The 27,083-nt window shown below is 45.4% G+C and overlaps 1 protein-coding gene across 5 annotated transcripts in view; it reads right to left on the bottom strand.

Moving 5' to 3' along the window:
• AXIN1 (axin 1) overlaps positions 1-27,083 on the bottom strand; it is a 78,230-nt gene that overhangs the window by 17,553 nt on the left and 33,594 nt on the right. For all 5 annotated transcript variants that reach the window (XM_085592442.1, XM_021548598.3, XM_021548599.3 and 2 more), the window contains 3 exons: positions 15,245-15,385; positions 8,069-8,165; positions 567-704 (listed from right to left, as the gene is read on the bottom strand). In XM_085592442.1, coding sequence (XP_085448568.1) covers positions 567-704; positions 8,069-8,165; positions 15,245-15,385 — 376 coding nt within the window. The remainder of the gene's footprint in view (positions 1-566; positions 705-8,068; positions 8,166-15,244; positions 15,386-27,083) is intronic.

Raw genomic sequence — 27,083 nt, 5'->3', positions numbered from 1 at the left:
GCCACTGGTTAGGTATCCCAGTGGAGTCAGTGTGTTTATTCTGCCCAGGAGAGTTTTTCAATGCCACACTTGACCACTTTCAAAATTTCTACGACTTTTTGGTTGTGGTAGAAATGGCCTGATAGCAGACACAAACACCCCCAAGTGTAACATCACCTGGTTACTGTTTGTAGGGGAAACAGATCACACAAAACCTCCTATGGGAAGGTGAACCCCTCTTACACAGTGGGATTGCTCACAAACTCAAGACAGCCAAGGTACTAAAGAAAGTGATGGAGAGCATCCACAGCTCCTGAGTGATGGCAGAAGTGGGCACTGCTGTGCCACAGTTGGTATTTTACACAGGGAGGGAGCACTGGAGCTCACAGAGCCCTTCATGGATGAGAGAACAGCATCGTGGAAGTTGCAGGGACTAGAGGAGCCTCCAGCAGCCCTGTGCCACTGATGCCCACGGCAGTGGAGCAGGGAATTGGCCACCTCAGTTGTTTGCACAGCAGCTGAAAGCTCCCTGTGCCACAGGGCAAGCAGAGTGCCAGGCTGGCAGAGGAGATAAGAAGATCACTGACCGCTCGAACGCGTTTAAGGCGCTCCTCTAACTTCTCCTCTGCTTCACGTTCCTTCTGTACTTCCTCCAAACGGTTGATCAGCTCTGCAGCAAACTTCTCTGGCTCCACGTGGATATCCTTTGGCATTCGGTAGGTACGCTGCAGGGAGAACACAGCATGGCTTAGCAAAGGATGAATGAAAACCCCCACGTTTCTCTGGGAGCCTTTGATAACTGGAAATGCCGGTCGCTCCGCTGGGAGCTGGGGGAGGACAGGCTGGCAGGCACTCAGGTGCAGCTCAGGACCTGGGGGCTTGGGAGCTGAGCCACCACCCCCATGAGTTCCTCAGCTGGCACCAGCTCCACACATCACCCATCTAAGGGAAAGGTTTTCTGGAGCTGCAATTCAAAAAGCTGTTTTGGCACCAAATTCCACTCGGGGAACAAGCAACATGTGCTTGTTTTTCTCCCAATGGACACACGGTCAACAGGAATACCCTGGTCTCAAAGGGTGGCAAAAGAATGTACAGACCCTTCAACCTCTCAAACCTCCTGTTTGTAGCAGTTATGCTTTCATTTGCAGAAGGGAGGACTCTGGTGCACACTTACTTAGCTTATTGCAGGAGGCTCAGTGTGCAAATCTAGCCTACAGCCCAAGGTCCCAATTCCCACAAAGCATTCTCTCCTGCTGGAGGATCCTACAGGATGCATCTCAGCTTTTCAGAGTTGTGCAATGATTCCCTGCTTGCTTTATCAATACAGCATCCTTACAAGCACAGAGGTGCCATTTTTTGCCTGCTCTGGGTGGATAAATGAATATTTATGGCAGTTCAAGGACATTCTTGATTCCTTATGCTGAGTTACTTTGTCCCTAAATTCCTGGGTTCTGGGATAAGAAGTTTGTGTAGTGAAGTATGAAGCTATCAGCTGCTGCATTATCCCCCTCATTTTTATCCTTTCTGTATTATTTTTTTAAATAGTAGAAAAAGTTAAATGACGCACCAGAGATAAAAATTTAATTTGGAGGGAAAATAGTTGGAAATTCAACAGCATAAAACTCTGCATTCAAATATTTCAATACTAACATGAGAGAAATATACACTCTATAGGACCAGAGACAAAATTAAATGTGAAGATGTGAGATAATTCATAGCAAAAGAACAAACGCAGCATCAGAAGCAGACATTGAGCTTGAAAATTTTAAAGGAGGATGAGAGACCACCCGAATTTATCCCAGGCCAGACAGAAGATCAAAGCAGAACACTAAAATGCTGCTTTGCCTCAAAACCTGACAAAAGTATGCAAATCACATTGGCTTTTCTGTCTCTGCCAGCTGGAAGGCAGGGAAGAAAAGCAGAGGCAGCAAGAACCCACTGATGGCACCGAGGAGCTGAAGACTTTTTCATGACACCCCAGCCGGGTTGCAGAGGTCCCAGTAAAAGCACTGCTTGTTTTGTTTGTCAAGAGGGATGGGTCTTCCTGAGCGTGCCAGCAAATCTCAATCCCACTGATCCATCTGAACTGGGAACACCCCCAACCATTCCCTTCATCCTTGCAGCCACTGGAGAGGGCACAACATGAGGGAGGTGATGTCACCACCCTGGGATGATGTCTTTAGTGCCACCAGGACCTCCAGTCCTGCAAAGCAAAGGTCTGTATCACAAATTACCAACAAAAACAATGTTCAGTCTTGAAGTATTGGCAGAGGGGCCAAAGTAGCATGTTTCACCTTTGTGTAGTGCAGAAATGGGCTCCAGATGTGCTCCAGCACAGGGGAAGATGTAGCAGAGCTGGTTCCTGCTCTGTTACTCCCTGAGGAGCCTCAGGATGTCTCCCTGTTCCCCTGCATAGCCCTGGGAAGCACCTCTGGCTAAGGGATCCTGTTTCCTTCAGAAACCCCAATCCTGTGACCACCACCACCACCCTTCCTCATGGGGCCACGGCAGTAATTCCCAAGGAGGGAATTCTCTCCCTTGCCTGACAAGTCCCAGCCTGCTGGGTGACGTGTTCCCTCCCTCCTGCCACCTCAGATGCCAACTCTCCCTGCGGTTGTTTGTGGATGGCACCACCAAGCCCTGCTCCGTTAGACACTTAATGAGCCTAATGAGAGGCAGCTCAGAGCTCAGCACTTACAGTCTTGGGTCTCCCTGGTGCAGCTACCACAGACAAGCACAACTGGGAAAGAACTGCCTTTTGTTTCCTTAGCCTTTGCTGCAGGGCAGCATCCCAAACCAAAGTCTCTCCTGAACCTGTGCTAGCAGTGGGTACAAGGGCTGGAGCGTCTGAGTCCTGTCACCATGAGGTGGTTCCCTGCAGGCCAAACAATGCTGAGGATCTGAAGATATTTGGAATCACTGCTGCATTGAAGGAACTCAAAATAAGGTGATTTTGGGTCTTTTACAACTAATACCTCAGCATGTTTATCCACAGTCTCTCATACTCTGGAGGTGACTGAAGGTCAGCTACAGAAACCACAATAATGGAATCCAAGAATCTTTAGGATTAACGTGTTTTCTTCTCTCTTTGAAAAACTGCTGCATCTGCAAAACCCACTGCCCTGGCCTTGGAGCTTCCCACTCAGCACAACAGCTTGCAGAGGGCCTCAGGAGCCTGCATGAGGGTGCAAGATGCAGCTCCCTCTGCAAGGGTGTCACTGAGCATCCAAGATCAGTGCAACTGAAATAAACCTCACTTCACCCCATGGATACCAGCTGCACACACCCCCTGCTCTCCTCGTGGGTACCTGTAAGGGTAACTCAGAGAGCTGGTGAGCAGGACAATGTCCTGAACATCACCATGGTCTGACTTTATTCCTAGCTCAAAGGATGAGCTACACAGACTTCCCCCAAACTAACAGTACTGCAGAATAACGAATGCAAATTCCCTGTGCTGAAACAGTACAGATAACTGCTGAGGACTCTCTCTGCCTCCCTAGTCAGCAAACATGGATTGCACTGACCTGGTTCAAAAGACTTAAGACAACAAAGTGTTTGAAGCCTTTATCAAATGATGGGCCTGACTTCAGAAGAGAGACAGGGGAAATATGCTCCATCAAAGACCAGCCAGGCTGAGCCTGTATCCAGAGCAGGAGCCTTCAGGGCTTCAGGATTTTGAACCTGCCCCCAGCTTCCCATGAGCATACAACATCCTGCCAAGGGATTTGTAAATAATCTGCTTATTGTTCTGAAATCAGAGAGGCTCCAAATGCCTTTGTTCCAAGTAAAGGGTTCAGCACTACCCAAGAGCTTGCTGGTTTTTGAGGATCCAGCCCTTCAGCCTGGACCAGAATGAGGTCTCTGGACATTCTACATCAACAATTTAGAAAGGAAGTGCTTCATTTCAAAGTACTGTTTAGTCTAATGTTTGATTTAATTACCTATCTACTTTTACTTGATGGCACTAGTTAGATAGGTCTGTCCAGAACCAAACAATATGGAGCTGGGGAGGCTGCAGAGGACAACAGACAGGAGGCTGAATGCCTGGTCAATTGGGAAAAATAGAAATTGCTTGACCTGGTCTAGATGGAGCAATCTTTCCTTGTGACAGCTCTGAAGAAGGATTTCTTGGGGTACCTATCACTAGAACATTGGTCTTGACACATGAAGTGTCTGAAGCTCTCGTAGCTTTGTGAAGAAGCAGCCTGCTAAGAACATGGGAGACACACAAGAGCTCCAGTAGCTCCACTAGGCAGCTCCTCTCACATCTTCCCCTTTTCTTGGAACTGATGGAGTGGGAGTTCCATGGATTTTGCTCCATGAGGCAGCTTTTGGGTTTTGATGGATTTCACCTTCCCTGAGAAACAGAGGTTTAAAGGACCAAGCTGCACATCAGAACACACCAGCATCCAAAATGTGAGAAGGCTGAAAGGGAAGAATCTCACTGCAGTTTGCAGGTTCCCCTTGGGAAGCATCAGCCTTAACTGCTCTAAGATGAAACAGGAAGTTTTTCAACATTACACTGGGTAGAGGTTCGCTAAGCAGCTCCAGGGATCTGTGGTTTGGGCTGAGCTGACAGATGTGACTGGGCCAAAGAATTCTGTGTTGGTAAATCTCTCTCTTCTACAAGAGGTTTGATGCCTCCATGATGCCTGAGGGGCTGTTGTTAGATCACAAGTCAGTCTTAGAAATGAAAGGAAGATGACAGGCTAGAGAAGCCAAGAGAAAAGAACTTCTGAACCTCCATGTTTCTTAGATTAATGCATTCCTCTGTGACATAAATTTTTAACTGATAAATGGTGTTTCCATACTAGAAACACTAGTGGCAGAGCTCACAGATAGCTGGATTTCAGCATCCAGTCTAGCAGCATTCAGGGATTAGCAAGGAGTCCTGCTGCAGCAAAACATTTGAGGAAAAATGCATAAAACAGCCGGTGGGAATTCCGAGCAGGTTCCCAACTCACAGGAGCATAAAGCTCATTTAGCTGCAGTTATCCAGGCAGCACGAGACCAGGCTCCTCCTGTGCACTCCTCACTTGTACAGCACAGCACAGTGGTCACTCACAACCTTCTGTTCCACTCAGGAACACCACGGAAGCCACCCTGCAGCATCCTTGACTGTGAGTCAGGACAAGAGAGCTCCCACCCCATGACCAAGCTACAGCAAAACATCAAAATGGATTCTTTATGCAGCTAAACAAACCAACCATACATCAGGTCTTAATGCTTGAGGTTGGATTTTTCTGAACTTGTTGTGGAAAAGGAGGATCTCCCATCCTCTTCTGGGAATGGATGAATGCCAGAGCCAGGTACAGCCCTGTGTGCTCTGGGCTTCCTCCCTTTCTTTGGGAACTTGCTTGCTCTTTCCTTCCTTGGTGCTCCAAGACTCTGCTCAAATCCAAGAGAGAGATGGAAAACCACATGAAAGCAACACTCACTCTCTGTGCAATGTGTTCCTGCCAGAGGCACAAACCAGAGGTCTCACTGCTTGCTGGAGATCCTCCCCCACTGCATTCTTGGGCAGAGCGCCACTTCACAGAACTCAACTTTTCCAAACTTAGAGCATTGGTGACTGGCTAAGTGTGGAAGATGTGAGCTGCTAAGTGTGGAAGATGCAGATCAGGGCCATCCACACATGTCCTGCAGCTGAAAAGGGTGTTCCACATAGCTAGCACATGCTGGCTGTCACTACTTGGAGGCAGCACAGCTGCTGGGACCAGCGGGCAGCCTCCTCTGAACATATAATCACTGCAGTTTATAGCTTCTGGACTTAACTGCAAGTGCTGCTATTAAAAGCAGTATTAGTCCTTTCAGAATTTTGCATAATAGCCCTATAACTCATTTGTCAGGGGAAGGTCTATAAAGGACTTCTGAAATGACTTTCGGAAGTAGGAGGTTCCCCACTATCAGTAGGAAAACTTGCTGTGCATTCTGCAGGCACTATCAGCATGGACTCTGGCTATGCTGCAGATAGGAGTCCATAAAGACCTTCACTCAAAGGTTGTGATTTCATCACTGCCACACTTTTGGAAGCAGTTAACCCCAGGTCCAGCTTGATTCAGCCACGGGCTGTGGGATAGCCCAACCACGGGCTTTGGAAAGCAACACTTGAAGAGACATTTGCATGGCTCCTTGCTAATTTATGCTCTTTAATTCAAAGAGTGTGCAGTTAGAGCTGAATTTGAAAGAGTAACTTTGTAACATTTCACACTGGTGTTGTCAAAACACATTGTCTAATTACCTTCTCCTTTCTTGGCTGATTGATAAGAGAGGGCAGAACAGTGCCTCTCTGAAGTTGATGCCAATTCTGTGTCAGTAATTGGCTGGCAGGAGGTGCCAGAGTGTCTGAACTAAATTTTTATTCCCTGGAGAAAGACTAGAACTAACTCAACTTCTCAATCCTTAGTTCCCATATAAATATGTGTCAAGATGCCTTTCCCCCTGGCTTAAAATTACAGTGCAGAACCTAATGGGAAGAGTGGATGTTTCACCAAAAAAATCCTTGTGAAGCATCTGTGTATAGTTTAGGAGGAATATGTAATTCTAAAAGACTGTGTAGGTAAGTAGGATAATATAAAAATTTATAAGCAGCAGATGGGCAATTTAAACTTTGTTTTTTACCCCGTTTTTAAAGCTGGTTTCCAAAAGGGTCGGTAAAATTTAAGGCTAAGTAAAACTAATTAGCCTGCAAGGAACTGCTGCTGGAATGACACTTATTCAGTTCAACAAAAGAAATGTTTGGCAGATGGAAGTTCGTTAAAGTAGAGCTCACTATACATATTTAATGCTCCATACTCTGAGTTTATAACCTGCAGTTCATCGAGGCATTGCCAGTGCACACCATCAACAGAAAGCCACTATTATTTTTATCCAAAAGGTAAAGCCACTGACAAGCTTTGAAGTCAGAGAATATTCAGTCAGTAGTTCCCACTGTTGGGGAACAGCAACAACAATAACAACAAAAAATAAAGGCCAAGCTTTCAAACTTCAACTCTAACAAAGCCATGCTTACAGTAAAAACGGCATCAAGTGAAATAAAAAGGCACCCAGCCAGCCTTTTCAACAGCAACCACACTGTGAAAGCAACTGTGTGAAAAGAGAGGTGACTGAGCTAGGATGGCTATGAGCGTCTGCAGCCAGGGCTTTTATTGTCAATCCAGTGATCAAAGCACAGGAGACCCTCTTAAATCTGAGGAAAATAATCTAATTTAAAAGGCAAAACAAAGAGTGGTGGTTTTGGTGTGAGTTTTTTTTCTTTTAAATCAGATTAAAACAAGGGTGTATTTCTGCTGGTATTGTGCTGCTTTGAGCAGGCAGGATGGGAACAGCTGCGTCAAGTTTGAAGGCACTTCTGGAAAAAAACAGATGGAGGCTTTTTCTCTCACTATTTGATTTGTGCTGGAGTCCAGCTGCCCAAAGGGGAAAGAAGCACCTTTATTCCCTAGTAGATATTAAATGTCACCTGTAACTTCTCAGAAAAAGAAAACAATAAAAAGCAGAGCTGCAGATGGTGATGCAAACCCCTAGCAGTTGTGCTCATCTTCCAAAGGCTATTTGCTTACCTGGAGCAACCAAAGAGACAGTGTCAGATAAATGAAATATTTACTCCTGCACCTTTCCTTTTTCTCCTGCCTTGTGTCCCCAGGTGAGCTTTGCTGAGTTCTTGGGAACAGGTCACAGGTCCTTTGGCTGCTCAGTGCAGACGGTTGCACTTCTCCCCAGATGACCTTGGCTGAGAGCTGCATCAGCCTCCATGTCCAACAGCCTCCTACACCTCCCACAAACACCTCCTGCTCACCCGAGGGCATGGAACTGCTTGCAGATAAATGCCAGCCATCACTTCCATTCTCATCCAAGAGAAACAATCAGCTACTGACTGAATGGTTAAAGAAAATTCTGTGTTTTGGGCAGCCCGGGATGGCAGAAGGCTCCAAGCCTTTTCTTAGCACAATGTATGTCATCTTGAAGCACCCCCAAAGCGAATACAGCACTAAGGGGGATTAAATTCAAGCACCAGCAGAGCAACTGGCTGCTAGAGATCTCACATATTTTGCATATTTACCCCTGGGAAGGAGATAGTGCTACTTACAGGAATGTGAGGTAGTGGCACACGTCCATTTGCTTTGGCACTTTCTTGCATCTCTCTGCGATGCTGCTTTCGGAGTCTGTACGGTGGGATCCCATCTCTGCAGGAATAGAACAACAACACACCCTGCTTTAGTGCCTTTCTCTGACACGTTATGCTCATTCAAGCCTTGCTGACACAGAGTGGCTGGTAGGAAACCCCTTCACACTTGCATGCCCAGAGTAAGAGGGACCCATGCAGCAATGATGCTCACGCAGGTCCCCAAACCAAAAAAAGCTCGGGCATGGGGGCCAGGAGGACTTACACAGCATCCACCAGGAGCAGAGTGAGGCACGGCTCCTTCCAGTGCTGCTCAAGGCAGAGGGCAGGGAGAAGGACTTGGACTGCATCCTGGTACCTTTTATAGTTGGTTGCTTTCTATAAAGAGTGCGTACTGTACACATTAAACCACAGGGCAGGCTAAGAGAGGGGGGAGAAGGAGGAGTGGGAGCTCAGTGAGCATATACTCCAAGGGGAGCTCAGCCAGGGAACAAGGTATATATAAGAGCCTGACAACTGCTTGAATGGCTTATCAAAGGACGTATAGGCTCCACTGCTCCTGAAGGCGATCTCTAGTTCAGTCTGAAATGATGGGCTTGATACTGGAGTTGGTGGAAGGAAGAACCAGCCCCCTCCCCAGAGGAGGCTGGATGAGGTTAGGAAGGGTTGTCATGGGCAGTCACATCCAAGTGAACCAGCTCTGCTTGGCCTTGTGCCTGTGCTGAGAGATGTGGTGACAGAGGTCTCTGCCGAGGAAGGAGACAGTGGTGGCCACAAGCCACCACCCTCTGTACCAGCTTGGTACACAGGGGTCAGTGGGTCAGAGGCACCAGGCTTTGCTACGCACCCCAAACGGCAAAACATCACTGCCTAAGTGTGACTTCAGGCAAAGAAAGGAAATGCATTTTCATTCTCACCATTGTCACCACCTGCTCACACCCAAAGACCAGAAGATGAGTGAGTGGAGCCCAGTTATGAAAGTACACAGACCCATCTCCTGGTAACCTTGTATTAATTGGTGAAAATCAACAAATTCAAAAACAAATGCCAGCTTGGAACTTGGCAATTTGGAGCTTTTTCATTTTACAAATTTCCCTGATTCAGCAGAGGTAACTGCTTGGGAGGATCATGCAATGCCACAGAGGTGGATGGATGGAGGGATTTGGGTTTTCCCAGTTACCATGTAATTCCTAGGCACATCTACCAGCCCTGCACCCCTCTGAGCTGTGAAAATGAGCCAGTTCTGACACATCTCACAACACGAGATGTTTGCACAGGCCAAATGTCCTTAACACCTATCCCCCCCCTCCCCCCGCCAGCTGTTTCTCCAGAACATAAACCAAACAGTCTCACCCACAGATTTTTTAAGTCAAGGTGCCATTTGGCAAGAAAAACACAATTTACTGTGGTGTTTTGCCTGCAAACCTCCTGAATTTCAAGCAGCAGTCTGTTTGAGGATGGCCCCACCAGCTTTCATTCCCATTCCCATCATGCTGGCTGCCCTGCTGGCTCCCTGGAAATTCAGGTGCAGGCAGAATCACCACCAACCTATAGCAGAAGAACCTAATTTCATGCAACAATCCAGGCATTCAAAATGCAACACCATTAAAATAAAATAAAACAAACCCCATGATTAACAAGTGCTTTTTAGCACGAAGAGAAATGAGGGAACAGAAAATGAGCCAGGCTAATTACAGCTCTGGTGAGTGGCTGCAGGTAATGCAGGAGGAGGAGGAAGAGTGTGCTGGGAGCATCATCTCTGCTTTGCCTGCAGTGACCCGGCCTGGGAGCAGGACAACTTCCCCATGTTGCTGTATAGGCATCATGAGAATGTTCATTAGGTGGCTTAATTTTCTTTAATGATGAGAATCACAACGGTTAAAGAGTTTCACCGCATTGTGACGTGGCCTTTTCTAGGCTGGATGGTAACAAAACAACTGCAAGTTTTCAGAGGGAAAAATAAAAAAACTGGGGGATTATTTTAGCCATTGCTGGTCGGCATCAATAGTCAACATTTCAGCTTAACCAGTGCACAAAAACCGGGTGCCAGAACACAACTCGCACACTAAAGCCACACGGCCATTCGCAGGGAACACAGGGAACGCGGCATTATGTTAGAAAGTGCAATTTTTCTTTCTTTCTCTCTCTCTCTCTTTTTTTTTAATTCTCCCCAGCAGCAGTCCCAGCGGAAAGAGCGACTTTTGTTCCCAGCACAGTAGCGAAAGGCTGATAATGGCCTCTAATCTATCCGGCTTCAAACACATGTTCAGCCCCGCTGTGCTGCCTTTGATGTCATTTTAACTAGATTCCCCAATGCCACCTCTGAACTTGGAACATTCCTTCGTTCAATGTACTGTGCCAACTCAACCAGAGGAAGCAAATTCAAAGATAAGCACTTTAATTTTATCCCAACAAAACCTTATTCAATAGATGGGGGGAAAGCAAGGAAAACCAATACCATACTTTTGTTTTCCTTTTGTCAGGTAGCTTGCTTTGAGATATTTTCAATAGATAGAGAAATAATATATATATAGGGGAAAAAATTAAACTTTTTTTTACAGCACATCTACTTTTAAAATAAAACTTTCCCAAACTGTTTTTCCTTGTTTCATCATGTGATTTTCTTTAGCACCAGAAAGCCCAGCACTGAAATGCAACGAGGGAAGAAGAGTATTTCAATTGCTTATTTAATGACAATGCAATGAGTTTACTATTGGGGAAATGTGGAGGTTTCCTCCCCTCTCCAAACTGACCTGCAAGAGCCTCTGGTGAGCAATGGCTTGGCTGTGGCTCTGCATGTTGGACTCTCCTGACAAGAGATGTCTTTACTCCTCTAGACAGGCTTCAAACCCAACCATTATGTCTAATGCATTAGAAATCATTGTTTGGGATCTTTTAAATTAAAAAGCTGATAAACTTATTTAAATATAAGAAAACTTGGAGTAATTCTGGATCATTAGCCTTAAGAAAGACAGGAAACAAATGCACAGCCAGACTGCTATTTTCTACCAATTACTCTTATCAAAGCATCTCTGTCACAAGAGACTTTTCTCACATAAAGAAGCATGATAGGAAAATCACCAGGAATTTTGGTTAAAGGCCAGTCCTCCAAGGAATAGCATTTAATCTGCAAGACTTTTTGAAGGAATAACCACCGTCCTAAACTCCTTTGTTTGGGGAATTGGCCATCACTACTCTGGAGCAGGTTTGACTGGAATTGGGGAAGAAGGAGCATCCCTCTGGCCAAGCCTACAGGCACCAAGGGCTTCCCAAGTGCCTGGGGGAAGGCAAAGCTGTCTCCCAACTAAGATAAGCCAGGACACCTGATAAGAAGAGGAAGGAGTATTGTTCAGCTGGAGCACAACATGGGGCTAAAGAGGAGGCACTATCTCCTGTTTACCATGTAAGCTCTTGAAGAAATCAAGATAGATATGGACCTAATGTGTTTCTGCATCTGAATTGGAGCATCACATGGAGATTTAATGGCTTCAGCTGCTGCCTTCCTACCTACAGTTGCCTTAACTCTCCTCAAGCATCTCTGTTGTGACAACCCCTCCCACCTGCAGACTCACCTCCTCCACTTGGGAAGATGCTCTGCTCAAGAAGGGTTATCTGAGACAGCCAAGAGCAGCTTAGGACCATGCTGGAAATGCTGCTGCAAGTCTGGGGCAGGCTCTGAGCAGCCCACGGGGCAGGCAGAGCCCCAGATCCCTGACTTACCACTGACCCTGCACCGAACATCAGCGGTGAGTGACTCGACCCCACCTGTGGCCACGGCACTGCTGGGCCAGTGCTCACCAGAGCCTCTCAGTGTCCTCCCCAGACCTTGCCTCCACACACACCAGCTAAAACAACACAGCTGCCCTGCTGATTATAAAAACAGGTTTCAGCAGAGAGGACCAGAGCTGTTTCGCCTACAAGGGCAGAGGAATTCCTATGACACAGGAAGACTGAAAAATAATCAGTGGAGTGCAGGCATTTAAGAGCAATGTTTTTTAAGCCACTCAAAACGCAAATTACTCAAACAACAGGGACTGATAACATACTCATTATATAAATTCAACCCATTACAATAATATTTAACAGTGCTTGGAAAGACATCCTGTTGAAAGCTGGCCTTTTAGGAAAGTGTGCTTGTAAATCACAGTTTTACAATCTGTTTGGTGAGCTGGCTGCTCCCAAAAAATTGTCCCAGCTCAGGAGCTGAGACAGGCAGAGCATCGCTCAGGTCTGTGCTAGAGGCTTTGCATGCAGCCATTTCCAAACCCTCCATGTTGCTGGGATCACTCCAACATTAAAGCTTGGGAGGGAACTGGTGTGTGTAGCAAATGCTCTGTGCTTGATTTCTCCACTGGCCACAGCTGGCCAGCACTGAAGATCATGCTTTGCTCTCCTGGTTTATTAGCATTTCTGTTAGCCAGTGTTTGCATCCTGATTGTCCAGACAGATTTTCCTCTGATGGAGGGTCTGATGGAGGTTTGTGCCTTGGATCAACCCTCATTCATGTGCTGCCTTGGAGCAGAAGCCAGATTTCTTCATTATTGAGTGTGACTGCTTTGTGTAAACAGCACACAGAGGGAAGAACCTTGCTCATCAGCAAACGAGGCCTTTATTGCCATTTTCCTCAGAGAAGGCCTAAATTCAAAGCACTGAGACATGTAAGTCTTGTCAAGCAGCAGGAGTCCCTTCTTTAACTTCATCTGGTTGTTCTTCATTTTTGCTGCCTTGAGCAATTCTGCAAAAATTCCTTTGAAACTCAGGAGGCAGATAGGTTCAGCAGTGCCATGTAAAATCCGAGTAAAATCTGGTGCTGGAATTTTAAAGCATGTAATGAAGAGCAAGTGCTGGAAACAGCCAGAATCTGTGTAAGCCAAAGGTCAAGGCTGTACATCCAGAATCCCAATTTTGGATTCTGCATGGATCCAGTCTGAGAGGCATAGAAAGAATGGTTCACCCTTTATGAAGTTCAAAACTTACTTAAAATGAACCACTAGGATTGGGTGAGTTATTAGCAGAAGGCAGTGCACATACTGGTGGTAATTAAAGTCCTAGAAGCGACCTATGGTGGGCAGAGGAGGGCTAAAATGCCTAAAGGAAAAAGGAGCACAGGATGGCCAGTAAGAAATTATTCTGCCTGTGAAAAAAACAAACTGTGGCTAGCGAAATAAAAATTAGGAGGGTGAAGAACTCTGGCATAAATGATCACAACATATCACAGGTATAACCATCAGCGCAGTCTCACGAGCCCACTGGACCAGTGGGAGAGGAAGTGCTAAAAGCTAATTAATTTTGAAGAGTTCTTACATCTGTCTCTCCTGATAACAAGAAGTTACAAGACTCCTGCTAGCTTCAGATTAGCTCCATATAAATTGATGCATATGAAGAATTGCAGAAGGATGTGGCAGAGTAGCTGGATTTGTATCAAATGGAGCCTTTAATTAGTGGCTGTCTACAGGGTTCTGTCCTGGGGCATCCTCCTCCTCCCAGGCCCCTTTGGCCAAGGTCTGCCTCCTCAGTTTTACAACAGGACTGGAGCATAATGTGTGAGGAGCTGGTGTCAGGGTGCAGAATGAACTCACAGCTGCTCCTACATGGCCCCAAGCCTCCGTGGAGCCAGAGATGAGCAAGCTACTGGCTCAGGCAGGGCAACCACCACAGACACAGAAACCCCTGGCCAGGCTGCACACTCCCTGTGTCGCTGGATGAACTCTGGGCAGGTGGGGAACTGTGGCAGCACCCATTAACAGCATCCATGGCACAGGCTGGAAAGTTTCTCCAACAAGGTCTGACAGCTGCTGACACTCTCAGTGACACTAAACGAGCCTCTTGGAGGACTCTGTGTTTACAGCACTGCCATTAATAAAATCTTCTCCTAATTCTGTAAACCTGTCATCTCTCGCCTGAAGAATCAAAGGGTTTCTACTCTACAGAAAGACACTTTGCATTTGCACTACTTAAAACCAGACCAAACAGTGAATATTTTTTCCCAAATCCTTTTTTTTTCTATCACAGAGATGCAGTCACAACAAAATCTTGTAACCCCTTTTTTCTTTCTTTGCAAACCATCTTTAAGGAAGGCATCTCGTGGGTGAGATACATGGTGCTGTCATGAGAGACAGAAAGGGAAAATATATTTGGCTGGGGCTTATCAGCACAAGTTGTGTTAAAGTGCAGTGGTCACCAGACAAACTAGAACTGGTCAGCCACCAATCCTACTGCAGAGCAATCACAGACTGAGCTGTAACTCCATCTGCTGTGCTGTGTCCACTTCTGAGCTCCTTAGGACAAGAGAGACACAGGGCTCCTGGAGTGAATCCAGAGGAGAGCAACAAAGGGACTGGAGCATCTCTTATGAGGACAGGCTGAGGGAACTGGGCCTGTTTAGCCTCAAGAAGAGATGGCTCAGAAGAGACCTCATCAATGGCCATAATCTGCAGGGAGGTTTCAGAGGATGGATCAGGCTGTTCTGTGGTGCCCAGCAACAGGACAAGAGGCAATGGGCAGAAACTGATGCCCATGAAGTTCCACCTGAACATGAGGAAGAACTTCTTCCCTCTGCAGTGACTGAGCACTGCAAGAGATTGTCCAGAGAGGCTGTGGAGTCTCTCTCACTGGAGGTGTTTCAGAAACATCTGGACACAATTCTGTGAAATCTGCTCTAGGATTATTACCCTGCTTGAGGAGGGAGGTTGGACCAGATAACGCACTGTTGTCTCTTCCAACCTGACCCATTCTGTGATTCTGAGAATTTGGAAATATAAAATCTCAAGTGAAATACCCAGGTAACTAGAAGGCTCTGTCTAACACTCAGAAGATAATGTATCTAAAATCAGTTACTACAAAGTCATCCAACAATACCAATTCTTGCACCTGGCTTAAAAAACACTGCAGAAACTCTGACCAAATACCATTTATTTTAGATTGCTCAATAATATTTTATGCTGCAAATGTTCACAGAACTGGCAAGGCTGAGTATCCTACACAGTGACAAAGTAACTGAAAATAAAGTGAGAATGATCTTGACTATGGTCTATTCAGACATTTCCCCCCCACCCCAGCTGTGGCCAAGCTTCTCTCCCAGAACAAGGCAAGAGAAGCAGTGCTGAGGACACAAGAAGCTGGCCCCCAGGAGTTACTTACACGCTGCTGTCTGTCAGGGACATGGTGTCGGCATCACTGGACATGCTCTGCTGCTCGCTGTCATTGGCACTGGTGGCTGGTGCCAAAGCATAGCCCGTGTTGACATAGTAGGGGTTAACAGGCTCTCTCCACGACCCATGCCTGTGAGAGAAAAATGAGTCAAGTTAGAAGGACACAACCTTGACCATGCTCTGCATCACCAGGCAGAAGGACTCTGCCTGGAGCCCCAGCCTCAATTCTCTGTTCTCAAATCTGTCCACACTGAATGAACACAGAATAAGCTGTGCTCACACTAAGTTGCACTGAGAGCCATGAACAATTTGACTCATAACTGGAAGAAGAAGGGAATTCATGGAGTAATGAAGATGACACTGTTAGAGATCAGGGAGGGAATGAGACTGTATGGAAGAAGTCCTGTTTCCATCAGGGTTTATGGAGTCCATGGGCTAGCTGCTTAGCGCTGTCATTCTATGAGCCTCTAAAAGCAATACCTAGACAGTAAGACAGCATTTTTATTAGTCAAAATAGGATTCTGCTCTTCTATCAGGGAGGGATGTGTAGCAGAGCTCACACATTCTATGCTTACTTTAACATTCCTCCAACGTGTTTGCAGAGGGAAGGAGGAGAAGCAAGAAACAACTATTGCACATAGCACTGTACCTTAAAACTCTGAAAATCAGAGTCCTGCTTCAGTTCAGATCACAAAGTTCATCAGCATCATTCTTTATTTAGCAACTCAGTAATCGGCACCTGGTGGATGTGATTTGCAATGGGCCCTCTGCAAACACCTCCATGGAAGGCACATCATGCAATGTGTGCTTCCCTGTTCTGCCAAGAAAAGGGATTCTGGTTCTGCTGCAGTGGTTGAAGTCCTACAGACAAGAGAAAACAGCCCCTGCCCCAATGAGTTTACATTTAGACAAGACAAGGAAACCCATGAGAAACACACAGATGGAGGAACCAGAGGTGAGGAAGACACTAGCAAAGGGTAAAGCTGGCAGTTTCTGTATATCTGTACGGAGTATAAATGCAGGACAGGCACTGCATGAACTGGGAGTGGCAGAGAGCGCATTTAAGGCAGAGGTTTTTGGATGCTGTTATGTAAAATATGGTACATGGTGTACCAGGACAGAAGCATTACCAAAGTATTTTAAAACCTGAACTGGACAGGGTTACAACCTTCAGCTAATGCATTGCTCACCCAGCTCCTATTTACCAGCTGTTTGGGTCCTCAGCATACAAACTAATTTCCTTGTAATTCAAGGAGTCATGGATATTCACTGGTCACTAGGAAAAATCATATTGTTTCAGGTCCATTATGGGGTCAGTTAGAAACAAATTACACTCCTACTCTCAGATAGAGAAAACTATTCTTTCTGCCACAAACCAAACAAAACTCCAAACTATTTCTTCTTGGATGATGAAGCTTAGCATAGTTGCAGAATGGTGCAAAGAGCATTCAAACTTGAGTCAGCTGAGGCTTTTCATTACTGTTTGACAGCAGGGAGCTTTGTGAGGTTTCTCCATGCTCAGGTACAATACAGAGTTAGTTGGGAATGAGCACAGGGATGCCTTGGGATGCTAAGTCACCACAGACACCTTCTAGCATGCAAACTTTCTGTCAGTCACTGCAGATGTGCACTGGAGCAAACTCATTTCTATATTCCATCAGATTTCAGAACAGCTTTCTAGGGCAAGTACTGGAAATAATTGGAACAAGTTCACCCTAAAAAGCAAGGGATAATAAGTGAAAACTTTACCAGCCCCCTTCAGCCATTCTCCCTGTGCAGAACGGTCAGTTCTGAACATTAAAGGAGTGCTGTGCAGTGCAACCCTCCTGTCAAATCCAACATGACAGTGGTGTGATGGAGGCTGAGACAACCTCTTAAATTGAGGCAGGAATGATGGATAGCTCAGGCCTTCCCTGAGGGCAAAGACAAGGATGATTTTTGGACAATCCAATTAAAATATAGCACCACCATCTAGTGGACCTTTCGCCAGGACTCTCTGCAAGAGGCATGGATTATTCTAGCAGTATACTAAGGAAGCACTCAGATATACAGAATAAATGCACAGGGCAATCAATTTCTCCTTTATATCCATTGATACAAAGACAGAGCAGCAGAGAGCACCTGAAGAAGTTGCTGGGTGTGCAGCTGTGATGGCTGAAGGAACCAAAACCGAGCAGATGTGTCCTGGGAGGTCCCTGACACCTCTGGAGGAGCTGGAATGGCTGGGTTCTCCCACAACACTCCCTGGCTGTGGTCTCCTCACTGAGGATGCAGGTTTGGTCACAACTGTTGTATTTAGCTAAAATTACACACTTAAGCATGAATACAACAGGGATTACTTCCATTTTAGCTCTGCCTCTAATACATCAATGCAAATGTAAACTTTTGGTAAGCGTAAGGAGATGGAAAGGGTATAGGATTTCAAAGCAATCATAACAGGTTACATTACTTTTGAGGAATCCATCTGTATTCAATCCTTCTCCTAATGTTCTCTCTCCCTGACAACTCTCTTCAGCTGGCTCATATCACTATTTGAATGTTTTGTGCCGTGCCTCTGAAGAACGCTTTCAACATCTATTAGGAGGAAAACATTAAAGGAACATGGAGTCTAAGAAAAAAAACTGGTCACTTCTGATCTGGGAGGGGAGGCTGCTTTAAAAGGGATTCAGGCACCCTCAGAGCGATTTGAAGTGTCAGCTAAAAACCTCACATACCGAGCTCTATGCACTGATAAGGGCGATAAAAGGAAAGGTGAACATTTAAAGTTAGACTTCACAAAAATTCCTGCAGCCTTCCAGAATTTTATTTCGTTTTTTAAGACAGAAAGAGCAATGAGCATTTTTGAAATGAACACAGAACATTTCATACATTGCAGAAATAAAGCTGCATGTCTCTTCTGCAGTTCTTAGTTGCTCAGCCCTCAAAATAATCACATAGGGAACAATTATAACAGAGATTACAGCGACCTGAGTAAGTCAGCCTGACCAGCAGCCTTTTCTTTGCATGTAGCCCTCTGCTGATCTCTGCACATTCTGGCAATGCTGACAAGGGCCTAAACTGCTGCAGAAACATATCAAGAATCTCTTTAAGGCTTCTTTCTACCTGTTCTGGGTTTATTTGGTGTGTTATCTTGGCTGCATCCCATCCATCCCCAGATTTCTCACTCCTCTAAGCACGCAGCACTTGGGACCTCAGCACCATCAGATCTTGGAGTGTCAAGTGAGCAGAGAGGTGAGGTCCTCTTCAGTACTGTTGCTCTATGTGGAGTTCTCACTGCATCCTGAGTCCCTAAGGGCATCCTTTTCCTTCCAGCCTGGGAACCCCAGTCTCCCTCACACAACTTCCCCCAATGGCTATTTAAATTTTAAATCAAAGATGCAAAGTCCCCAAACTTTGCCAAACATGCTACTCTGCTCTATGCAAAAATCCCAGGGTTGGTGTGCTCTGGGGAAGAATTGCATCATCTTCAGCACCCACAGTGGGAGGAAGAGCTCACTTGATCCCACCTCCAAACCCAAATCTGAGTGGCACTCCCTTTGGTTTTCACCAGTTATGTACCTCCTTCACTGATATTCTTCATCATGCATGGGAAAAAAAAACCACTAAGGCAAGAAGAAAACTTCCTTGAAGATGAAAGGCCTCTAGGCAACTAATTTCTGTAGAATTTAAATTTCCACTGGAGGGAATAAGTTGCACAATGCTCTACTGGCAGGTCTGAGAGACATGGTCCTTCCAAGCCAGCTAGCAGTTCCAGCATAGCTGGAACAGCTCCCAGTTTAACAGGGAAGCTGATCAATCTGAAGTTTTCATTGCTACCACCTTCTCCAGCTCCAGCACTAAATTTTTATGGCACTGACATTTTCTGGAAGAAAATTTTTCCTCAAAAGAATTGAAGCTGTGATAGAATCCAGGCAGGCCTCCTCTTGTAAGGGTGCCGCACCTCCCTGACCCAAAAACTCCAAAATCCCTGGTGGCACAAGGAGCTCCTCCAAACCCCTGCACTACCAAGGAAGCAGCTGTTTGAGACACAGTATTAGCAAATCAAAGAGATAAAAACTCATGAAGCTGACAACCATAAAATTCCAATGCACTCTCTCTAAACAGCTCTTGCAGAAGTTTTCCTCCCATGCCATAGTCCGAAGCTTTGGTCACCACAACTTTGGTGAGCAGCTCATTTTCAACATGGGAGAAATCCCATTTTCCAGATGCCAAAACCACCCCAACTTTATGAATCACCTTGGAAAGTTCTGAGTTGCAGGAGTTCTGGGGATGTTGGCAAGTCCCACAGAAGGACACTCCAACACGGGCTCTGCAGAAGCTCCAGATGTCTCACCACAGCTGATGGCAGGTGGAGGAGCTGAGACGCCCTCCCTCCTGCACTGTGGTGAGCAACCTCACAGCAGGACACAACTCCTCCTTTCCTCTTCTGGCGAGTGCTGTTTGGGCTGAAGGATGGTGCCCTGAGACCACAGATCAGGGCTGCAACTCAGTGGGACCCAGCTACTCATTCTGTGCTCCCACCCTGCTTTTTCACACCAACTTCTGAAAAATTAGCTCAAACTTTTGCAGTCCTGTGTTTCTGAAGATGACTATTTCTAGGAAACCAGCACTAAGCATTACTCTGATTTGCTGTCTCTGGTCATTTTGCATTTGTGACTGGGAGGACGCTGTGACATCCTTCCAGTTGGTTATTTTGACGTGTTCCATTTATTCAGCGTGGGGAAAAAAAAAAGTAATTAAAAAAGTTACTTGCTTCCATCCAAGAAACAAAAACTCCTTCTAGAATCACAGGTTGCTGAGTCTCCAGCTGGCCACTTACTTCCAAAACTTACATCTCCAAACAAGCAGGTGATTGTCATATCCTTCATGCAGTTCCACATTTCAATATCACAACCAGTCAATCAAATTAAAAGCTGCACATCTTGGTTTATGTTGCCCGAGCTGAAGCAAATCCCTTCAGCATGTCTAAACAACATGTGCTGACAAGAGTGTCCCAGCATCAGGATCACCTTTAAACAAGGGATTACAACAGCATCCACCACAGACTCTGATTTACAAGATTACATTAATCCACCACCTGAACAGAAAAGTCTGTTTCCAGTCCATGGTACCAACAACAATCACAGAAGTAGCATTGTACAGCTTCTCCCAAACCATGATCACGGGAACATTTTGGAGCTAAGAACAAAATGTCTATGAAGATGCAAAGCTGAAAACCTTCACTCCTGACTGGATTTGATCTATGCTAAAGATGCAAAGTTGGCTCAAGAGGTTAAAATTGGGGATTTACCTGATAATCTGATAGCAGATTGTTGGGGTTGCTCCACTTAACACTCTTCCCAATTACTCTGGGTACTCAGACACTGCTGTGCATCTCAACTTTATCACTGCCAATGTCAGTGATAATCACATGTGTTCCAGGCAAGGGCAGCTTCTTCAAAGATCACATCAATTCTGGACAAGTTAATCTGTTCTTTGAGGTCTCCAGATGGCTCTTGCCAAGAAAGTTCACTTCCAGCTCTGCAGCCGGCGAGCGCAGCAGCCCCAGCGCTCTGCAGAGCATTACAAAGGAACCAGATCAAAGTTGTGTCTTACAAAAAAATGAAATCTGAAGTTTGAAAAGCAACAGCAGCCTGTCACTTGTAGGCTTAAAGACGACTTCTGCATGCTCCAGCTATCAGGGAATTTATGATTACAGTCTGGCTTTTAAAAGCTGATGAAAAAAACGACGCTCTTTAGCACTCCTTGCATTGCAAATCTGTATCTTCTTCCCTGTGTATTCATCCTCCCACACCAGAGGAAGAAGGGAAATAAATAAAAATGTAACTAAAAGTACAGATAAGGGCTCTTCTTCTCTTTTATTCTAAGGCACTCAATTCCATTTTAGGACTACATGGAGATTATTTTATGGGGAGCTTCAGCAATTATTGTGAAGCATTAAAGCACAGTTACAAAAGCTAAATCCAAGATTAACGGACTGAGTTTCCAGTTTCTAACTCCTTTGCATTTACCAAGGACATGCTACTTCTCAGGCAGGACTAATGTACAGAGGATGCATTAATTGCAACCAGTAATTTAGATCATAGGATACAGCAAGGTGGGGGAGAGGTTCTAGGAAGGAAGTTGAAATACAGGAAATAAAATATTTGCCTTAGGAGGCAAATAAGGACTAGATAGGCTAAATATTGTGGCTGTATTGCCCTATAGCCACCCTAACCTTCTTAGGAAAGGCTTTCAGACAACAGGATGAAACCACTGTGTTCCAAGGAAACTGCAGAACAAGTCCCTCAAGATTTCATCTAACTGCATCTCCAAACCAGCCCTCCCAGCTCCTCCTTCCCAGGGGAGGGTGAGGCTGTGCTCATTCATCAGCCCAATGTAATAAAGGATTTTGTCCTCTAGTTACAGGTTTAAAATCAAAACTGCAAAAATCTGAGTGTGATAAACAATAAAAGCAAATCCTTCCTAAAAACAATGCATGTCTTCCCTAGAATAAGACCACAAACCTCATTTATTTAATAGCTCAAAGCACAAGATAATCATTAAAATGAAAAAGAAAAAAAAATGGGCAACACAATGTCTGCACAACAATTAACAGAACAATTGGATCATCTTCCTGAAATAAAGCAAATGTTGCAGAACATTCTGTTCCATATCTAACAATAACAGGTATCTTCCTAGATTAATTTCAATATATTAGCCTGATCTTATACCATAACATAGTAGTTTTGTTTGGTTTTTTAAATGATGACATGATTCATATGAATCCTTATCTGCCATGAAAGGCTGACATTAGTAACATTTTCTACAAAATATACAGGATATTTGGCTGTATTAATTGTAACTGAACAAGAACCTCACTGCTTTAGAGCAGCCAGGCTGCATCAGCTATCCAAAAGCTGCTGTAGTGACTTCAGAAGCTACAAAAGAAGGGCAGACCCAGCAGTGTGTGTGCATTTTGGATATCCATGGTACACTGCTGCCACCCATGAGCCACACTCACCTCCACGTCCTGGCCTCTGCCAGAAAACACATCACAGGAGAACTGTTTTTTAGTATTTTATTGGAAGGGACAGAATCAAGCTCGTGCAGGGATGTTCTGAACATCTGAGCATGTTAACCCCTGAAACTCGTGGGACCTGAGTCCTCCTCCCTGATTTTCTGACCCTCCAAACGTGCTGTCCCTGGGGCACCAGGATCACTAGCACGGACACAGGTAGAGAGGGTTCGTAATGCAGTCTCCTTTTCCCTGCTTAAACTGAGAGCTGGGCAAAATTCAGCAAGAGGGTGATTGGCAAGAGCTCTCCACTCTGCTAATTGGCTTCTCAGACTGAAATGACATCTATGTTTAACACAAGTGATTTCATATATATACGTATATATGTGTGGTTAAGTGGATGAACACACAGAGCAGGCATTTCAGACAGCGTTTCAGCGCCAGCTCCCTGCTCTCTGCTTTCCTTGGTGACTGTCCCAGGTAAATTGGAGCTGCTGGAGAGGGGAAACACTTTGCAAAGTGCTGTGGGGGTCTTTGCATGGGCCTCTCTGCTTTTAGCCCCATGGTTTTGCTTCCCTGGGAAGGCTGGCAGGGCAGCCGGGAGATGTAAAGGAGGTCCAGAGGAAACAATTCTTCCCAGAAGGGGCCACCATGTCACAGATGGAATAACAGCAGTGAACCTCCCGACAGTTCAGAGCCTCCCATGTCATGCCAAGCCAGCGACCACCCGTCCCTGCCTGCAGCCCGGGTCTGCTCCCTCGGCAGATGGAACAGGCAGCCCAAAGCGTCTCCCGGCATTCCAGCCCGGCCCGGCTGTGCCGACACCCACGCACGGCGGCTCCGGGCCCAGAGCAGCCCCCTGCTCGCACCGAGGGCCTTCGTGGAACAAATTACTTCCAAATGCCTGGCTCTGAGGCACAGGGAAAGAGGGAAGCCCAGGTTTGTACCTGGGTCTGCTCACAACATAAAGAAGGCAGCAGCTCCACTTAAAAACACCACTGCCTGCAAACTATCAAATTAATCCCAGGATTTCGACAGCTTTTCTTCATTATTTTTTGTCTCAACCAAACCACAAATTTACTTAATGACTAAACCAGGCGAGCGAGTACTTTGTTTTCCAGACAGCAGGAACGTTTCTAACGGGATCCAGGTTTTCAGAACACACGCTTACCCAACGTCAGGCAAGGAGGGAGAGGTTCCATTGCTGAGATGTGTTTGATGCTTTTTTTAACTCCCTCAAACCTGCCAGCACCGTGGTCGGGGCATCTTTGAGCCCTGAGCCCAAGGAGAGGCACTGAGCGGGGTGAGGAGGAATACAATAAGAACACTGTGTTCCAGGAATGACTGAATAAAGGCAAGAGCATGCTTTTGGCCAGCAGGATTCAGCACTCTAACTCTGTCTGCCACTTTTCTTCTCTGTCTGAAGCAATGTTGTTTGTCCACGCTTCTCTGAAATGGAAAGTATTTCCTCTCGCCTGCTTGTTCCAAGGAAAGATCTGAGGAGGCCTGGTATAACCAGGCAGAACTGGGGATTCTCCAGTGACTTGACTCTTCTCTGCCAAAATTTCTGCTCAACAAGAAAGGGCTTACAAGAAAGAAATTATGAGCAGATTTCTCTGCAAGTTCAGTAACTTAAGACCAAGGTCTGTAGAATGAGTAAGTTTCTGGACGGAAACAAAGCATGCAGCTTTGGCCAATGACTCCAGATCATTCTCTGCCTTCCTACATACCTACAGAGCCTCTGGAGTGCTCAAAAAGGTACAACAGGGCAGAGACATCCACAGGTACACGGACCACACTGGGGAATGGGAGCCACTGGAATCCAAGGGCTAAATAAGACCATGGGTGCTCAGTCCTTCCTTGGACCACCAAAGTTTTTCAGGAGGGCATCAATCCCAGCACTGCTATTCATTGTTGTGTTGCTTTCAGGGATAAATTTCCCAATACTTCAATCACAACAGTGGTATTGCAGATGGCTGAAATGAAAGGGGAAGATATGCAGCTCAGGGGGGCTCTGTTTTACAAGGACTACTTGCAGCTTTGACATTAAACCATTTGCCTGTACCACTGGGCTGTGTAACATAAGCTGAGCTGCACAACCACAGACTTGCCAGCCTCACTTGAATTCCCCTCAAAACAATGGTATGAAACTCAATACTCATTACCAATTCATTGCCAACAAACTTGGAATTTTAATGAAATTACAAATTTGGATGGCAGAGGAAACCAGCTGAGGCAGTATTTTGAATGCCTATGAGGCACCTAACTTAGCACCTCAAAAACACTCAGCTTTGCTCATGAAGACCTTTGAGGAAGCCCTACTAATGATGAGGTGGGCAGAATTAGCAGTAATCCTGCACAAAATAAAAGACTTTATTTCACTGATTAAGGTCTGGCTCACAAGGCACATGAAGAGAAGGGGTCTGCCTCCAAGCAGAGCTGCTCACTGGTGTCTTGACTCCTACAGAAATGATCCAAGAAAGTTCTCCCATTGAACAAGAACCTTTGAGGTGAATGAACTCTGACCTCAGCTGTTAACAAAACCAAAACCACGGAGGGCTGGCAAGACCTGGCAGAGATAAAGCTGAGAGTCAAGATTTAATAGTGCTCCCAGAGGGGAGATTCAGCTGATTAGAAGCATCCTAATCTTCCCTCTCAGTGTATATTAAAGGTCAAGAAGTGGGATCAGATATTGGCAGCACATGAAAAAACAAGTCAGTCAAGCAAAAGACCTTCACAAAGACGTTTCATACCTTCACATTAAAAATTCCTGCAACATCTTATTTAACTTTACTTCCCTCTAAGAAACGCATTCAAGCTTAAAGTCAAGAGACCATTAGATTGGGACAGAAAATAAGTACCCCTGCAGAAGACTTCTGCCTCCAATCAGTACTTTATAATGAGCAAGAGTTCATAAGCAACAGCTGACTGCAACCATGACAGATAAGCAGGTCTCAGAAGCACAACACCACGAAACAGAGCTTCTCTAGCAGTGCTCTGGAGTCACACAGGCTCCCCAAATGGGGTCATTAAAGGATACTTGTTGGATGTTAACAAACGGCAGGCTGAATCAACAACAACATACTGGCAAGCTGCAAAAAGCTTTAAAACTTGCTCTATTATTTATTGCTCAGCTCTGAAAAGATCACAACAAAAGTATAAATCCTAACTCAGTCTCCTGGTCACTACTGGGAGCTCGTAATCTGACTTTCCCTTCACAGCTCAAGCCGACCTGGCCAATATAATGCAGGGGCTGGGGCAAGAGGAGGGTGGACAAGTCATGTTGTCCTTCTGACATGGTCTATTAGAGGTTGACAGCAATGACAAGTCCTCTAAAGACCTGTAATAACAACCACCAGAAGGACTGTAAAACACAGAAACTGTGTCTAAGGGAGACACATGCTGTTAAAAAGGGTATTTCCTTTTCTAGAGATACTTATTTTATTTCTTTTTTAAGAGTTTAGCAGACTAGGAGGAAACAACTTGCTGTTGTTCCTGGAAAATAGACATAGAGAACGAAGAAAGTCTTGTGAAGCTGCTACAAACAGCCCTCCTTTAAAACAAAGATTAAAGTAACTTTTCCTTAGATGGTGAGCATGAAGTATTCTTTCACAGTCCTAGTTTTGGGACAGTCACCAAACCTTGCATCTCCAGCCAGACCTGGAAGCCAAACCATCAATCGCTGCATATCTAAAAAGGAAGAATGAAGTCAGTGGACTCAGTTTCCCATTTCTCATGGCTGTTCTTTAACAAATGGATCTAAATTTCGTGTCTGACTGGCAATCCAAGAGCAAAGAATTTCAGAGCAGTGAGAAAGATGGAGGAGACCTGAATCCAAAGGGAGCCAGGGCAGGTGGGTCAGTGATCTGTTTACTGGGAATTCCTTGACTGTAATTCCAAGGTTGTGTGCTGGATATGCTCTGCTGCTGAGGGTGACACGTCTCCACAGGCCTTCTATATAATCCAAGGTGCAAGAACCAGTTCACCTCATTGAAACATGCATTAAAACGTTGAGAAAATCAGCTGAAGGAGGAAGGGAGGGGGAAAAATTAAAAATAAAAGAGTTGCTCATAGGAAAATTGCACAGGAGCTCACAGGGTCATTCCTGGGACACAGCAATACCAAAGGGTCCAGCTAAACTCTAGACCTGGGGGGAGGTGAAACACCTTTAAATCTTTGGGAGGTTGATACTTGTGGTCCATCCCCTTAAGAGGTTTGGCCACTGCTCGGGCAAATCCTGTGCTTGTTTTCCCCGGGGGCACTTCACAGCAAGCAAAACTTGGCTTCAAGAACTGTGCTGGGGTTTGTTGTTATTTTTGCCTTCAAGATTTTTTCTGTTTTGGTTCTCATCCATTGGAACAGGCAGATATATGGGCTTTTACCTTTATTGCACAAATTCCACAATATCTTTTCATCTGGTATGCATTATTGTGGTATATAGATGAAGTACCATGTCCACTCCAAGTGCTATAAAATAACTGTTTGAAGCCTTGTACCATTCCTGCTTATCTTTCTACAATTAAAACCAGTTGACAGCTCCACACTTACTCAAGAAGAGTGACAATGCAAGCAATGTGCTTTTTGTTCTAAACAAATTAACCACTGTTCAGATAAAAGATGACTGTATTTGGTTTTTACCTCAGTTTCTTAAAGACACAAGGTTAGATGAGCAAATTCTGTGTGTTCCATTGATGCCTTTTTAATCCCTCCAGAAAATCTGAGTACAAGGTACTTGCTGACACCCAACCAAATTCAACAGGGGAGGGAGGCCCCAGAGACACCGATAATTAGTGAAAATGGGGCAGTGTGGAGGGACTCTTAAGTGTTCTGA

Source organism: Lonchura striata, chromosome 14 (assembly GCF_050655825.1).
Source record: "Lonchura striata isolate lonStrDom1 chromosome 14, ASM5065582v1, whole genome shotgun sequence".
Taxonomy (NCBI): Eukaryota; Metazoa; Chordata; class Aves; order Passeriformes; family Estrildidae; genus Lonchura; species Lonchura striata.
The sequence above is the reverse complement of the archived record's forward strand: the minus strand, read 5'-3'. Positions and strand labels throughout refer to the sequence as shown.